Below are 15,071 nucleotides of genomic sequence, written 5' to 3' on the forward strand. Positions count from 1 at the left end.
AGTATGGACCGAAGAGAAGCAAGATTTTGTTTTGTTTTGTTTTCCAGGAAAAATGTTTTGGTTTAGGGTGATTGCCAGAGATAAACAGCAGACTTGTTGGAAGGCAAGCTGTTGTTGTAGTTATACGTGACTGTGTTTGAACATGACGCTGAGAGATTTTGAGGGTTTTTCTTACCTTTCTGCACTTTTATAATGAGTTCATTTTGCTTGAAAATAGGAAAAAAACAATCACAGAAAAATGTAAAACTACTGCGCAAACCACAATGTTAATGGAAATAAACAGAGAGGGAGAAATCACAGCCCACGAGTACTCTAAATGTAAGAAATAAAACAGTCCCTTTCTCTGCTTGGGATCTTTGACTATGGGAATGTGTTGTTGGTGGATAGCAGTGACCGGGCTTGAAGCCTCAGAACAGAAGGGGAACATGAGCATTAGGACACCGGTGGAGGGTGAGGGGACTGGGGCAACTTACAGCCAGGAGTGACATTCATCCTATGTGGCACTTGTAAATGGTGGACAGTTGCTTTGAAAGACAGGGTGATCAGAGCAACTCAAGGGGAAGCCAGGTACTAAGACTCTTGCCACTATGTGCCCTGACCTTTTGGTATCAATAACTCCACATGTCTCTCAGCCTCAAACAACAAAAGCAAACAGTGCAGCCAGGTCATAACCTGCATAGGCTTAACCCTTGAAGAAAGGGCTCTTGGAACCCTTCTCTCCAGTCTTCTGAAGACCAGCAAGATCCCCAGAGAGTAGAACTAAGTGATGTTTAAGAACCTCTCAGAGACTCAGTTTCCCCAGTTGTAGAGTAAGAGTCACGGTGAAGTCTGCATAAAACTTACCCCCTGGTTCTAGGCACAGAAGGAATCATCAGCTAGTGGGCTGTCACAGATATGCTATATGTCTAGCTTGCATCCTTCTTGCTGCAATGAAGGTTAAAGGCTGTAGCCCCTGATGGGAAAGCCTGTGTGCCCCCATGTGTGGTCAGTGGGTTGGCACCAGGTCCAGCTATGCCCTACACAGTCACCCCCACCACTGCTGCCACCACTGCCTTCCTGAGGACACGTGACTTCCTGTTTTCTAAATTCTTAACCTACAATGTCATTTGTCAGTTGAGTCTGAGGTGGGGGTGGGGGATGGATGTCAGCAAAAGACCAGGGGTCCTAATCTAGGGCTCCAAACAAGGGAAGCTCAGGGGCTACAAAGGTGGCCACTTCTACCTAGGTGAGCTATGTGGTCACCACGGATGGCATTGAGTCCTTTGTACTGAGTGCTTGTGGGGTCTGAAGTATATAGTGGGGACAGCATGGGGCTGGAGGAGTGGGGGTGTCTAGAATGGTTTCCTGGTCACACGGTAGCAGAACCAGGCCTTGTTCTCAAGGTGGCTCCCCTTCAAGGATTCGCTCTTAAGTGCTATAAATTAGACATTCAAAGACTGAGAAAGAGAGCTCTCCAGCAGGGGTTAGTGGGTGGAGCGCTCCTTACCCTAACTCAGAGGCTGCAGGGCTGGTTAGAGAAGTCTTTGTGAAGGCCTGGAACTATTCAGGTGAAAGGAATCCCCCAGGCACTGGGACAAAGTGAGTAGAAGGAACTTTGCTCCAGGAGCACTCAGAGACTTTCCGGCTCGGTGACCTTTGGGAGTCCTGTTCTTATCTGCCAAAACACAATTATCCACGTTAACCTGGTGGAATTGTAAACAATTGCTCTGAGTGTTAAACAAGCCGTGCAAGGAATGCAGACCAGCACAGACGTGAGTCTCATCATGGTTTGTGAAGCCAGGAGCCTTCAGGATGCCCCTTGCCCGTCCACGATGAGTGACTTCTACGGTCAAGTCCTCCAGACCTATTGGTGATCTGACTTTATCCTCACAAGCTCTTGAAAGCCAGCTTCCGCCACTGGGTTAGAGTCTGCCTAGCTTCCGTCCCCAAACCTAGCATGAGGGGAGGAGAGTCCCTGTCCTCTACCTTCTGCTGCTTGTGCCTACAGGACCTCTGTGTGACAAAGACACTGCTGGAGTCCTGCAAGGTTGGCGCATGCCACTGTGCAGAGGCCGTCTCCATGTACCTGGCTCCATTTGCTCTGGCTGCCCTGTGATGTCAGTCTACTTAAGTCATTTGCAGGCAGGGGCCTGAAGCCTAGAGTTAAGACGGTTCTCAAACCCAGAGAAATAGACTCGGACCTTGACTAATGAGAGTCTGCCTCTGAGGCCTACACTCTTCTCTCATGTCTCTTGGCTAGTGGTCCACCACCAGATGAGGAACACCAAAATGAACCAGCCACTTTCCAGTACTAGCAGAAAGGGAATAAATCAAGTGGCAGATGTGGTCACACACTACTGTGACCAAGTGTCTCAAGTAAGAGCTGTGCATTCACAGGCGGGTGGGGTCTCCGGAGCCTGCACTAAAGATGAGGTTCCCCAGACTGGGGACAGAGAAAGCGACCAGAGACAGGCAGACCCTCTAGCTTGGCCATTTGTTGGCAAGTGTTTGTTCCTGACCTTGAGGTCTCAGTTCATCGAGCTGTGAACTGGGCCCAGTAAAAGCTTCCCGCCTGCCTTCCAGACTCTTCTCGGAGTCGAACTCTATCATTTTAACAGCAGAAGCCGTGGTCAGATGCTTTGAGGGAGTAGAGCAGATGCCCAGCTCCTCAACTGGATCTGCTGGAAGAGTTAGGTGTGAAGACACATCAGGGTGTGTCAGCAGCCTTGAGAGGATCCGGCTTATTAAGACCTAATTCCTGTTGTGGGAAGCATGAGGCTGACTGGGAGATACTGTCACTGGAGGAATGGGTCTCTGTTAGTACTCTTCTCTCTTCAAGCTGCCCTCTGATGCATATGTGTCATGACATCTGAACCATGGCTCTTGTGAGGATGACAATGGGGTATTTGAGGATGCTAGGTTCCCTCTTGCTAAGGACACTAGTCTTTGGACTGACAGATACTCCTTGAACTGTCTCTAGCTGCCCTGAGGGCCTCCACTGAGTGTCTATTACAGGTGTCCCTCCACACCCGTGGGCTTAAAGTGAAAATAGAAGTGCTCTTGCAGGCTGGCATCTTGAGAAGAAATCAGGTCCCTCACCTGGGAAGTCTAACTACCTATAATCCTCCATCACCAAGGGTATCGATAAGTAACATTACTCCCTTTATAAGGAGAGGAAAAGGAGGCTTAGATTGTCAGAGCCAGGAGCACGCAGCCAGGGCCTTGGAGCAGAGACAGAGCATGAATGATGTTCTCAACCCAACTGGGAAATTTTCTCTTGTGTAGACGATCTGGCTGCATGGCCATAAAGGGCCAAATTTCTCTCTCCATGCTCTGGGTAACATCAGCTTTATGGGATTCTTGGTCTCTCCCCAGCCAGAACTGAGGCGCCCCTACCCAGTCCCTAGCCCAGAGTGGTTAAGCAAACCTCATACAGGGAGCCCAGGGAGCCCAGGGAGCCCATTCTAACAGGTAGGCAGGTTTACAGCTCTGGGGCCCTAGAGCTGTTCATTGGCTACAGGGTTTTCTCTCATCTGCTGGCGTTTTCCTGGGTGAAGTGGATCTAAAGTATGGATGGAAACATAAGATAAAATGACTTTCCCATTGTACGGGAAAGCAGCTACCATGACAACAGGCCCCTAAATTCCTCCTGGGAAGCCTCTGAGGGCTCTGCCCGGGATGGGCTGTGGCAGAGATGTGGGTAATGTGTGGAGCCGATCAAGTCTCTGCCTGTGAGTAGGCCGGGCTCAGGGGTGGTGAGATCATCCAGTCATCACAAGTGGCATTGTGAAGAGCGGCTGCCGGGGTGAATGCCTAAACACCAGACGCCATTGCCTTTATAGAGGACAGAAAGCCTGTCATGTGCAAACCACCTGGCAAAGCATCCTTGCGATAGCCCTTGAGGCAAATCTAAGTGTTCCCGCCCTGCTTTAGGGACAGAGGGCCTTCAGCCCAGAGAAGTGAGGCTACTCTTTAGGACCACACAGTCAGTAAACCGGAAGGGAAATAGTGGAAGCCACCTGCCCCAAACCCAGCTTCCTTCCAGGTCTGAAGTCCTTGGCATGGAGCCAACGTCCAACAACTAGCTAATAAATTATGTGACTGACTTAGGTCCTGAGCTCTTGCATGGAATTTCCTGTCACTACATTCTTTAGTGTGTACATGGTATGTCTCTCGGTACACAGACTATAGGGCTGAAGAGGGAAACCATCCCTACAAAGGGTTGGATTAATGCCCTTTCCTTGCCAACCCCACACGTAGCACTTTTGTTGCTGGCCATAAAACTTGTGCTGCTCTTTACAGAAAGTGAGAAAACTTGTCCTATTATACATCTCTGGGGGGAGGGTGTGTACCCGACTCCCCGCCTGCCACTTACTCTGCTGACTGTGCACAACACAAAGAAATATTTCTTCTTATTTGTTCTGAATTTACTGTCCAGTATTTTTTTTTTCTGTTCTCATTTCGCACGACAGGCAGCTGAGTGATTCTCTCCTGGCTTTTCTCTATGAATCTCAACCACCCTGTAAATCGCCCTGACATCTCTCCAGCCCTAACAGACAACAACCGCCCCGGCTTCGGTGGCCTTTGCTGGGAGGCTGGCTTGCTTCTTAGATCATTATTAGAGAGGAGAGTAGCCTAGGGCTGGAGCCTAGCGTCTTCCCATCCCTGAAATATACCCTCCTCTCAACCGTAGGAGATTTGAGGAAGGACTATCCTGGGCATGGCGTTGGGGGTGGGGCAGGAGGCAAAAAGAAAAAGATGCAGCCATTGGCCTCTGGTGCTTACAACCCGGAGGAAGTCTGAATCCAGAGAACTATGCAGGAATATGGCCTCTGTAACCTCCACCATTCACTGTCACTGGGAGAGTTGGGTTTCTGATTCCTGCAGGCATTGTGCAGAACTAGCAGAGGGGGTCCAGAGGAGGAGCTAGGCGACGGGAGATGGTCAAAGTGGTCGTGGAGGGAATTAGAAAGCTTCCTGAGGTGAAGGGGGCAGCGGGGAAAAAGGAGGAAGAGCTGGGATATGGCTCAGTTGATATAGTGCCTGCCTACCATCCATGAAGCTCTGGGTTTGATCCTCAGGATCACCGAGCACGGTGCTGTAACCTCTGTAAATTCCCAGGACTCCAGATGTGGACACAGGAACATTGCAAAGCCAAGGCTGTCCTTGGCTATAGAAGTTCAAGGCCAGCCTGGAATACATGAAGCAGTTGAAGAAGGGACAGGGTGGGAGTGAGCTCTTTCCTGTGTGGCCTAGAAAGGCAGAGTGTTTTGGGGGTGCACAGAGTCCCATATGTTGAAGTGTCTTTGAGCAGGATTGAGTTGGTTTATGAGCAGGGACCTGCGGCCAGGAGGAATCCTGGATGAGAGTTGGAGTTACAAGCTGAGGACAGAGGGCTTCAGGGATGTGATGTTGGGGACAGTGAGTGAGTTAAGTCTCCGCTTCCCTGGTATATAGGGACAGATTGTATAATTACTACCTGCCTGCTCTGTGTGTTTCTGACGGCAATCTAGTGGGGCCTTAATGATTGCTCTCAAAGCCGTAAACACTGCACAGAACAAACACTGAAGACTTTCGACCTGTTTTGCAGAAGAGGCAGCTGAAGGGACACCTTGCCCAAACTTACACAGGCTTTAGATGGTGCCCTGACCGACTGTCTCTGCTCCAACCTGGGTTGGCCAGCGTCCACCAGAGGGCGCTACTGCCACTGGAGATAGGCTGGAAAGCCATAAAGACCTCTGCTTGTGTGGTTATCAGGCAGGGCCAGAAGGAGGAAGGTTTTGTGACACTGGGCCGGTTCTCAGGTCCAGCTGCTGCACACTTACCCAGTGGGAACAAGGTCAGAATCAGTAACGTGCTCTGTTTGCTTGCTTTGTGTGAACTTTCAGATAGGAAGGCTGCCATTTCTCTAACTAACACGTTTCCTTTCCTTCATCCCCCTAGCCTTCTTACCTAGAGAGTACCAACCATACACACTGAGTGTGGTGCAACAAACATCAGAAAGGCAGGAGGGGTGACTCTGGAGTGAGGAGACTAAAAGAGGCTCTGAGCTGAAACATATAGGCTGCCTGGAACTTACGTAGCTCAGGCTGGCCTCAATCTCACAATTCTCTTGCCTCTTCAATGCTGGGGCTAGATATTGAGATGATCTTACCCAATCATCGAATTTCTGAGCCCCACTTTTTTTTTCTTTTTTTCGGAGCTGGGGACCGAACCCAGGGCCTTGCTCTTGCTAGGCAAGCGCTCTACCACTGAGCTAAATCCCCAACCCCGAGCCCCACATTTTTTAACCTCTAGGGTCTCTCTCTGTATAAAGGCCTTAGTTACCAAGACCTAGGCACCTTTCTGAGGTTTAGAGTTCATGGTTTATGCGAGGGCTCACTTACAGCTCAGCTTCCTTGTCACCAAAGCCACAAATAAAATGTAAAATGTTCTGTGCACAGCTCACAGTTGCATTTTCCTCCTACTCCTCCCTCATTCTCCCCAGCCTCTGTGGTTACATCTGGTACACATGTATGGGATGGTGAAAGGCACCCTGGTTCCTGGTTGAGCTAAGGCTAGAAACCCTGGTGACCCTGAAGGGACGGTAGGTGTTTCACCTGACTCCCAGGAAACCAGGCCTGTCACTAGCCACAGTCCTCCATAGATTTGTGGCCATCTGACACGTAAGGGCAATGCCCCAAGTCCCTCCACAGGTAGAGGACATGACCACAGGTCCAGTAAACTCAAGACAGATCTCCATTATAATACGGTAGCTAAAGGCTTGGAGGCTTAGCCAATCACCTTTCCTTCACAGACACTCCTCCCTGCAAAAGGTATTTAACCTCAGGCCCACCCTGAGAAGTGGGTATGGTTTACTCATCCACTTTCCGCCATGACAATAAATGTCTTAAAACCACGGACTGCCTGTTTTCATCCGGACCCGCCAATGGGAGCCACGGAGAAGGCCTTCCCTATAGCGCCACCGTCTAATCTCCTCCTAGAAGGCCTCACTGTGCTCCCAGCCAACACAAGCCTGCCACCATCAAGCTAAGGACTATCCCCACAGGACCAGCCGGAGCTCCCCCCCCCCCCCCAATCTCCCATCCCGGGACTAGATCCAGTTCATGGGCCTCCACTCTGTTCCCAGCTTTTCTGTGGCTTCCAGTGGTACCTGGATGCCCAAGAACTCGAGAACCTGACGCCCCCGGCCTTCTTGCAGGCCCGGGGACCCCCGAGCCAGCTCCGGCTGTCCCCACCCTCAGACTGTGCTTCCCCATCCCTGGAGTGCTGTCCTGGGGCTGCCCTGTGGCCCAACACCCTGGTGACAGTGTGGGGTAAGCACAGCCAAACTTCCAGCGTCCTGCCTCCCGGAGCGGCTGAGCTCTGTGGCAGAGCAGGCGCGGGACCCCCGGAACCCTACACATGTGGTTGCTTTGGCAGGGTTTCTTCAGATTGAGTATGTGAGAGAGGTTGTCAGTTTGTGGTCTGTGTGAAGTGAGAGGATTGGACCTAGTGCCCCGTCATGATTTCTTTGGCTACAATCTGTCACGGATTGACCTAAGGTAGGAGGGATGTGCTCTTGCAAGCTTGGGCATGACTAACCCAGTTTTCTCTCTTTTTGGCACAGAGGCACAGAGCTTTGGTCTGCTGGATCCCAAACTCTGCTATATGCTAGATGGAATCCTCTTCATCTACGGAGTCATCGTCACGGCCCTGTACCTGAGAGCAAAAGTGGGTTCCCCTGGGCTCTTGAGGGTGGATGTGGGTTCCTCTACCAGGAGGATTATAATGGGGCTTTGGCATCGGAGACTCTCAGGCTCTCAGACTCTTCAGCTGTGCTTGATGTCCGTGGGCAAGGCAGGAGACAACCACGCAGGCGCAGCAGGTGGGCGGAGCCGGTGGGGTATCCATTGGTGGCAGACGCGACAGGCCAATGAGCTAAGCCAATGTACCCAAGTACATTGCCTGGGATGTGAGGCTCCCATGGCTTCTGCTGGCAAACAGATGGCTTATACTGGGCAGTTAAGGACAAGAAGGTGAAAGACAGGCAGCCTCTTCTTCGGGCCTGCTGTGGAGTTGCTAATCAAGGCCCCTATAGTTTTTCTCTCCAAGTCTCAACTTTCCCATCTGTCAATGAGAATGATGGACAAAGCATTCGTCGTCACCTGGTGCCTGAAACCACGCATTTTGTAGAAAGGACACATCACACTTCTGGGCAGATATAAGTCTCATCCCGCTGGGGAAGGAGAACCCATTTACCTTTCTGGCATAAGATTTTATTTGAGAAAATCTTACTTACTTTATGATTTTTAAATTTGGAAACTATACCTAGGTCTCTAAGATTCTCCCCAGAGCACCAACTCTGTAAAACCGTGCAGTTCCTCTCGGCTTAGGTGACACATGTGGTTATGTCGACTTGGGGCACATACTCAGGACACTGAGCAAGCAAAATGCTTCCCTCTCAGGAGATGGCTGGATGGGGAATGACGCCCATGTGCCTTCTTAGTAGGCAGATTTTGTAGCCACTGTCTACCCTGAGGGTCCTCAGGGTTCCTGGAGGAAAGGGGACGATCGATCGATCGGGAGGGTTCTCCTGGATCCCAGCAGGCACCTCCAGAGAGTCTGGCACCTCTGCACACAGGGTGCGGGACCAAGACCCTTACTTGGGATGATTAACTTCTCTGGAGACTAAAGTTGTAAACACTCAGGTCACAGGCAGGAGAAAGGGCAACTGAGTTCAGAAGGGAACTGCCACACCTTGGGCTGACCACAGTAACAAGGCATAAGCAGGATGTTGTCATCCAGCATGGAGGGGCTGTCACCCAACTCCTGCCATAGCCGGCGCGATGGCGCTGGGAGCTGGTGTGAGCTCTGATTCTCTCTGCTCTGTTGCAGTTCAGCAGGAGTGCAGATGCTGCTGCTTACCTTCAGGACCCCAACCAGCTCTATAACGTAAGTTCTGCCTTCTGCAGACCTGCCTGGAACACTTGTCCTGGGACCCAGGGGGACTCCAAGGCCAGGCTCACCTGTAGGTCTGATCCATTGGCCTGGTGGCTGGGTGACAAGCTGTTGAGCCTCGGGTTTCTAATCCTGACTGGAGTGGAATCATTCCTGCCCCTCAGTGCTGCTTTAAGGATGAGATGCATGGCATGGCCCTGCCTCTGGAGAACTCCCTGCCAGTCACTAGCAATTTACAAAGGCTAGAGGTCACAGCACAGAGGGAAGTGTCCACGGAAATGCAGTGGGACTTTGGTCTGTGAGATCCCTCTTCCAGGTGCCTCTGTTTCACATGCCAATGAAAATGTGTTATTTAACTCTGTTACACAGGTCAGCACATGGTGACTTGGGGGTTCCCATCATAGGTAGCAGGCATTTTCTGAGGGGGAGGCAGTTCCTACCACCTCTCTTGCCTCAGTACATGCTTTTTTCCAAAAATTATATTTCCGGGAACTGGAGAGACAGTTAGGGGTGCTTGGTGCTCTTGCAGAGCCTTTCCTTCAACACCCGAGTGGTGGCTCACAGACACCTGTGACTCAAGCTCCAGGGGAGCTGATGCCTCTTCTGCAGGAGTACGTCAGGCACACACATATACACATGACACAAATAAAATGTAAAAATTACATTTACCTTTTATTGTGGTGTGTTGTGTGCTCTGTGTGTATGTGTGTGTGTGTGTGTGTGTGTGTGTGTGTGTGTGTGTACACCATGGTACACACATAAAGGTCAGAGGACTTCTCTCCTTTTACAGTGTGGGTCTTGGAGAGTGAACTCAGGCAAGTGCCTTTCCCACCCAGATACCTCAGTTCTTCCCCTATGCTGCCTTTTTTTTTCTTTTTGAGCCACCAGATGGGAAACCAGCTTGAGTTTTAGTTTATGTAGCCCCCATTCTCCTCAAGGTCCTGTTTCCTGTTCTAGGAGCTCAACCTAGGGCGAAGAGAGGAATATGATGTTTTGGACAAGAAGCGGCCTCGGGATCCGGAGATGGGGGGCAAACAGGTAGGGAGCTCCTCTGCCTCTGAGTGTGCGGGCTTCAAGGGAGGGCTGCTCATAGCAGCATGGTGGACACTAGACTCATGGCAACATAGATCGGGTCTCTGATAAGAGAATGACAAAGCCCCAATTGCTGTCGCCCCTCCTTTTCTTCTTGGCTCCGTTCTGCACCATAAGGAGCCCAGTACTTAGCTCCCAGCCTCGATGCCTGAGCTCTGTCCACCTCCCCTCTACTGCTCCTTCAATGACACACGGTAGCACCAACGGCTCCATAGGGACAGCCTGGATGTCATGATACACACAGGAAGGGCTAAGCCTGTGGAGAAGGAACTCTGGATCCTGAATACCCTTTTAGAACAGAGCCACATCAGGTTCCAGGTGCCTGTGCCCTGTAGGGAGGGAAGGGCCGGGAGACTCCTCCGATGAGTCCTCCTCTTCAGAGCAGGACTCAGGACAAAATCCGGGTGTAAGGTCTGTGCTGTTCAAACTACCCAGTGTCCTCGATGTTTCTGGTCACACAGGCCCACTTGGCCCTGACCTCTGAGTCCTATGCTGGGTGTGCATTACTAGAGGGCATGACAAGTAATAAAATTCCTCACCCCCTAGTCCATCCTTCAGCCTCAGCTCTCCTCCACAGGACCAGGAGGGTACAGGGAAGGGCAAAGGTGGGGGGGGGTGGATGCTACCGTTTTCTGTGGCCACTGAATGTGCTGAGGAGCATTGGCCCGCTGCTCTGCTGAATGAGGTGGCCCAGCCTGTGTCTCAGTTTATGGTGCCTGCGAGGGTGTGAGAGAGCAAGGCCACTGGGTGAGAATGTGAAGTGTGTGTGTGTGTGTGTGTGTGTGTGTGTGTGTGTGTGTGTGTGTGTATGTGTAGGTTTGCATAATCAAGTATGAGCAGCAGGGTTGCTGCTGGGGGAGGGGGTGGAGAGGGAAGAGGGGTGGAGGAGGAGGGGTAGCAGAAGAGGGGTCCTGAGCAAGGCTTGGGAAATGTGGAGAGACATAGGTGAACCACAGGACAAGGCAGTGGGTCGGGCGGTGTGAGGTCATTACACTTTCCAGGCTGGATTCTATCTCATCTCTGCCCGTTTCTGTTCCTCAGCAGAGGAGGAGGAACCCCCAGGAAGGCGTGTACAATGTAAGTATGGGAGAGTTTGCCATTCTCCCTAGAGAGGTGGAGGAGGCTGGTGGAGGTGCTGCCTTTTCTGTCCAGGCCGGCCAGGCCTTATTAGAGGGTCCCGTGCCACCTGCTGGTGGCTTTAGACCGGCCCCTTAAGCTGGGCAGGGTCATCACATTTCTTTCCTTCTGTCTTTTTTTTGCCGTTCTGTGGGTCCTGAGCCTGGGTTTGGGGAACTGATGGATGCTGCAGGCTACGCTGGGGCAGGAGTGTGGAGGCGGCTTGTCTGGTGTGAAACTAGTCTCAGGCCACCAGGGTGCCCCTCGCCGCTGTGGTATACCACTGCAATTGGTTGATCCACAACCTGTAGTACCAGCTACGAAGAGATGACTTGTTCAAATAAATGACTCTTGGCTCCCCCTGAGCCCTTGTATTGTTCAATCTCCCTGTCTTGGCTTATAGTTCTCAATCCCATTTTTCCTGTATCGAATGTGAATTGTTCAATGTATAGAACAGGTAGATCAGTGAAGATTCCAAAGTCAGGCTGAGGAGCATGGTATAGAGTTGGTTGTGGGCAGCAATGTTTGTATGACTAAGGCTTGGAGCTCTGGTAACTGGAGCCTGGCAGCTTGGGCATCCAGAGGCTTCTGAGGGAAGGCCCTCTCTGTGTTGGTTAAGAAAACGAATGTGTCACTTCTTCCCTTCCTGTAGGCACTGCAGAAAGACAAGATGGCAGAGGCCTACAGTGAGATTGGCATGAAAGGCGAGGTGAGCGCTGCTCTTCCTTGATGCCCTGGGTGGGCAGCTTCCTTCTGGCCTTTCGGATGTGCCAGCCACCGTCTTCCTTTCTCATCTGTTCCTCCTCCAACTAAGAAAAGCCCATGTGACAGCTGTCATGAGCAAAGGTGCCACTGGACTGAGGTCTCAAAGGCAAACCTGAGCTAAGCCTTGCTGGAAGCTTTTCCAAGCAGTGTTGCTGTTCATAGTACTGTTGTGTGCTTACCGCGTGCTGACACGGGGTCCCTGGGGGGAATGAAAGTGTATGGCCCCTTGCTCATTAATGATTTCATAAGAATTTAAAAATATCAAGGCCAGAGTATTGTGTTCAGAGTAGGGGGTCCTGTACAACCAACCGGCCCACATGTGTGCTCAGCGTCTTCGGGATAAGATTCAACTTTCCCTCAGGAGGAACAGGATTGAACTGGCTCTACATCAGCCCATCATTATCTTGTTGCCATTCTCGGCAAGCCTTTCAGATAACACACGATTTTGGAGCTGTGGGGAGGTCCATTTATTCCAAGCATCCAGCAATACGGTCCAGATCCCAAAGATCTGAGCTGGGCAGAGTGAACTCGGCCCCTATCTGAGCCTGAGTCACCTTATTCTGCAGAGGCAAAGGCCCAGCCAGTGGCCTCAGGACCCTCCTCTACCAGGCAGACGGATGTTGGTTAGGAAACAGTCCCCTCTGATCCCTTGAGCAGGGGCAGCTGAGCATGAGTGCTACTCCTGACCATCTTCCTTTTATCTTTCACAGAGGCGGAGAGGCAAGGGGCACGACGGCCTTTACCAGGTGAGAGCTGCTGGTGCCCTTCCTGGGCAGTACGATCCAACATGAGGCAAAGCTGAAGCTACCATAGTTTGCTTGTTGGTGGCATCAGCCTTTGTCAACAGCTGGGAGGGCAAGCCTAGGGCATACAAGCAAACAGAGGTCACTCCACTGCCCTTATGGCTCTACTGCTTGGTAGGGATTCTGTCGTGGAAGCCTACATGCCATTTGAGCATAGTAGACAACATAGCTATCTAGAGGGTGGGAAGGGAGCCCCAAGAGGTGCAGGTAAAGATAGGGAAAGGACGCTCCACAGGTGATTGTTTCCTGTTTCTACTGGGTTAGCTTAGCTCTGCCCCAAAATTCAAGACTTACTAAGAGTGGGCAGAAAGATTGAAGGGGGTAAAAGGCTGCTTCAAAAGGAAAGTGTCATTGTAATCAGGTGCCTGGTTTATGGAAATTAGTGCAAGAGATTATGCAAACTACGCACAGAGAACCTACTTTTCTAAAAAGGGATCCCCAGTGGCTTCATCTTTCTTGCTGCTGTGTCTGCCTGAGTTGAGTAATATTCAAAGCTGCTTACTGGCAGCTGCAGGAGGCTGCCTTTCTCATCCCTGGCATAGAGGCTTTCCAGCCAGACTGAGGCTAGCTTTGCCTGAATATACCAGTGTGTGGTATATTCCCACCAGGAGGCTCCCGGATAAGGATTGAGGCCAAAGAGGTACCACTTTCCCTGTGACTAGTCCAGACTTTGTGGGTCCAGGTAGCAGATTGTGTGGCACCTCCCAGATCCCAGCTCAGTGTGTGACATGAGAAAGCCACCCCTCTTTGGTCAGATGGGAATCTGAGGAGCCCCTGTGCTGCTGGACGTAGTTATCTGAGTTGAGAAAGCAGCAAGAATCAAACTGGTAAGGATTTGCTTCAGTCATTTGTAGCAGGACAAAGAACCCATTTTTCTGTCAGCATTCTCTGCCAGGATTCCCACCCCTGACAGGAAAGATCTACTTGGGCTCCTGAAGGGACCATGGATGAACTACAAGAGTAAGCTGTGGGCTCTGCTTCATTCTTCTGTGATTTGCCTTCACCAGGGTCTCAGCACTGCCACCAAGGACACCTATGACGCCCTGCATATGCAGACCCTGCCCCCTCGCTAACAGCCAGGGGATTTCTCACTCAAAGGCTTCACCTGCTGACGTCACTTGTGAAGGACGAGGACAAAGCATTTACAACTCAGTTTATTAACTTCACAGACACCGTTTCCTGAAGAGGATGCTTCTCCCACTTGTCACATTTGTCTTCTCCAGTCCCAAAGTATTGTACATAGACTGTCACCCCTGGACTCTCTAAAGGGAGAGCTCCCCTCGCTCATACCCCAGCCCAGTTCTTGGGTCTCTTGGCAGGCCCCTCTCCCTGCAGAGTCCAGCCCTAACCAGGAGCTGGGGGGTGGGGCATGAATACATTCCCTCTTGCAGCTAGCGGGAGTTCAGTTTGCTTTGTAAAGTCCCCAGAGCCGCCTCAGGTACTGACTGTATTGTTCCACTGATACTGACTCACTTTGCTCCTGCTGTAAATTTGGCTTCTGTTGTCATACTTCCCAGTGTCAAGGTAACATGTAATTAGGTCACATTGTGAAAGGCAGAGAGGCAGGTACAAGGGAACCCAGGCAAGTGTCAGCCAGAGGTGGCTCAAACAAGGGAAGCAACATGCAAGGATGTTCCTAGCAGAGGAACAGTAACAAGGGGCCTCTTTCTATCAAGGATACCTTCCACATCTCCCAGTCCGTGCCAGATACTCCAGGAATGTTAAGATGTCTTACCTTCACGGAGACCACGCTTTTAGAGTGCAAATAACTTGTGTATCAACTGGCGCAGAAGATAGGGTATGTCATAACTGCCAATGACAAGGGGGTGAGAGAAAAGGAAGCAAGTCCTGCTTTCTTCCAGGAACTCTGTTCTTCCCCATCCAGTGGCAGGAAGACCCAGACCACCCAGTTCTGTAGTGCTCCCACAGTAATGGCACAATGACAGTCAGTGGACAGCTACATCATTGTGTAATTAAAGTGCCTGCTGGGGATTTAGCTCAGTGGTAGAGCGCTTACCTAGGAAGCACAAGGCCCTGGGTTCGGTCCCCAGCTCCGGAAAAAAAAAAAAAAAAAAGTGCCTGTGACCATGGATGGGAAACGCTCTGATCTCCAGGGTTTTAATTTATACTGGCTTGCTATTTTGCATAATAAATGCTTTGCTAAAAATGATGTTTAAAGCCTTATTTCGGTGGTGAAGCCTGGGGTAGTAATGCAGACAGGAAAGCAGAAGGCTGTCTGGGCAGAAAGTGATAAAATTAGAGTCAGTTAGGAATGGGTGGGTGGGCACCAGTACAGGAAGCCATCCTGAAGCTCTCTTTAAAGCACGAGGTGGTGCCTGTGTATGTGGCACAAGTCTGGTGGTTGTGCCATCAAAT

The 15,071-nt window shown here is 51.0% G+C and overlaps 1 protein-coding gene across 3 annotated transcripts in view; it reads left to right on the forward strand.

Annotated features, from left to right (window-relative positions):
• Cd247 (Cd247 molecule) overlaps nt 1-14,865 on the forward strand; it is a 78,818-nt gene extending 63,953 nt beyond the window's left edge. The window contains exons 3-9 of one of the 3 annotated variants that reach the window (XM_087580065.1): nt 7,589-7,692; nt 8,857-8,913; nt 9,877-9,957; nt 11,053-11,088; nt 11,780-11,836; nt 12,603-12,638; nt 13,703-14,865. In XM_087580065.1, the coding sequence (XP_087436191.1) occupies nt 7,589-7,692; nt 8,857-8,913; nt 9,877-9,957; nt 11,053-11,088; nt 11,780-11,836; nt 12,603-12,638; nt 13,703-13,768 (437 nt within the window). In that variant the 3' untranslated portion in view covers nt 13,769-14,865. 3 annotated transcript variants of the gene reach the window in all.
• Nucleotides 14,866-15,071: the final 206 nt, after the last annotated feature.

Source organism: Rattus norvegicus, chromosome 13, assembly GCF_021556685.1.
Source record: "Rattus norvegicus strain SHRSP/BbbUtx chromosome 13, alternate assembly SHRSP_T2T, whole genome shotgun sequence".
NCBI classification, from domain to species: Eukaryota; Metazoa; Chordata; class Mammalia; order Rodentia; family Muridae; genus Rattus; species Rattus norvegicus.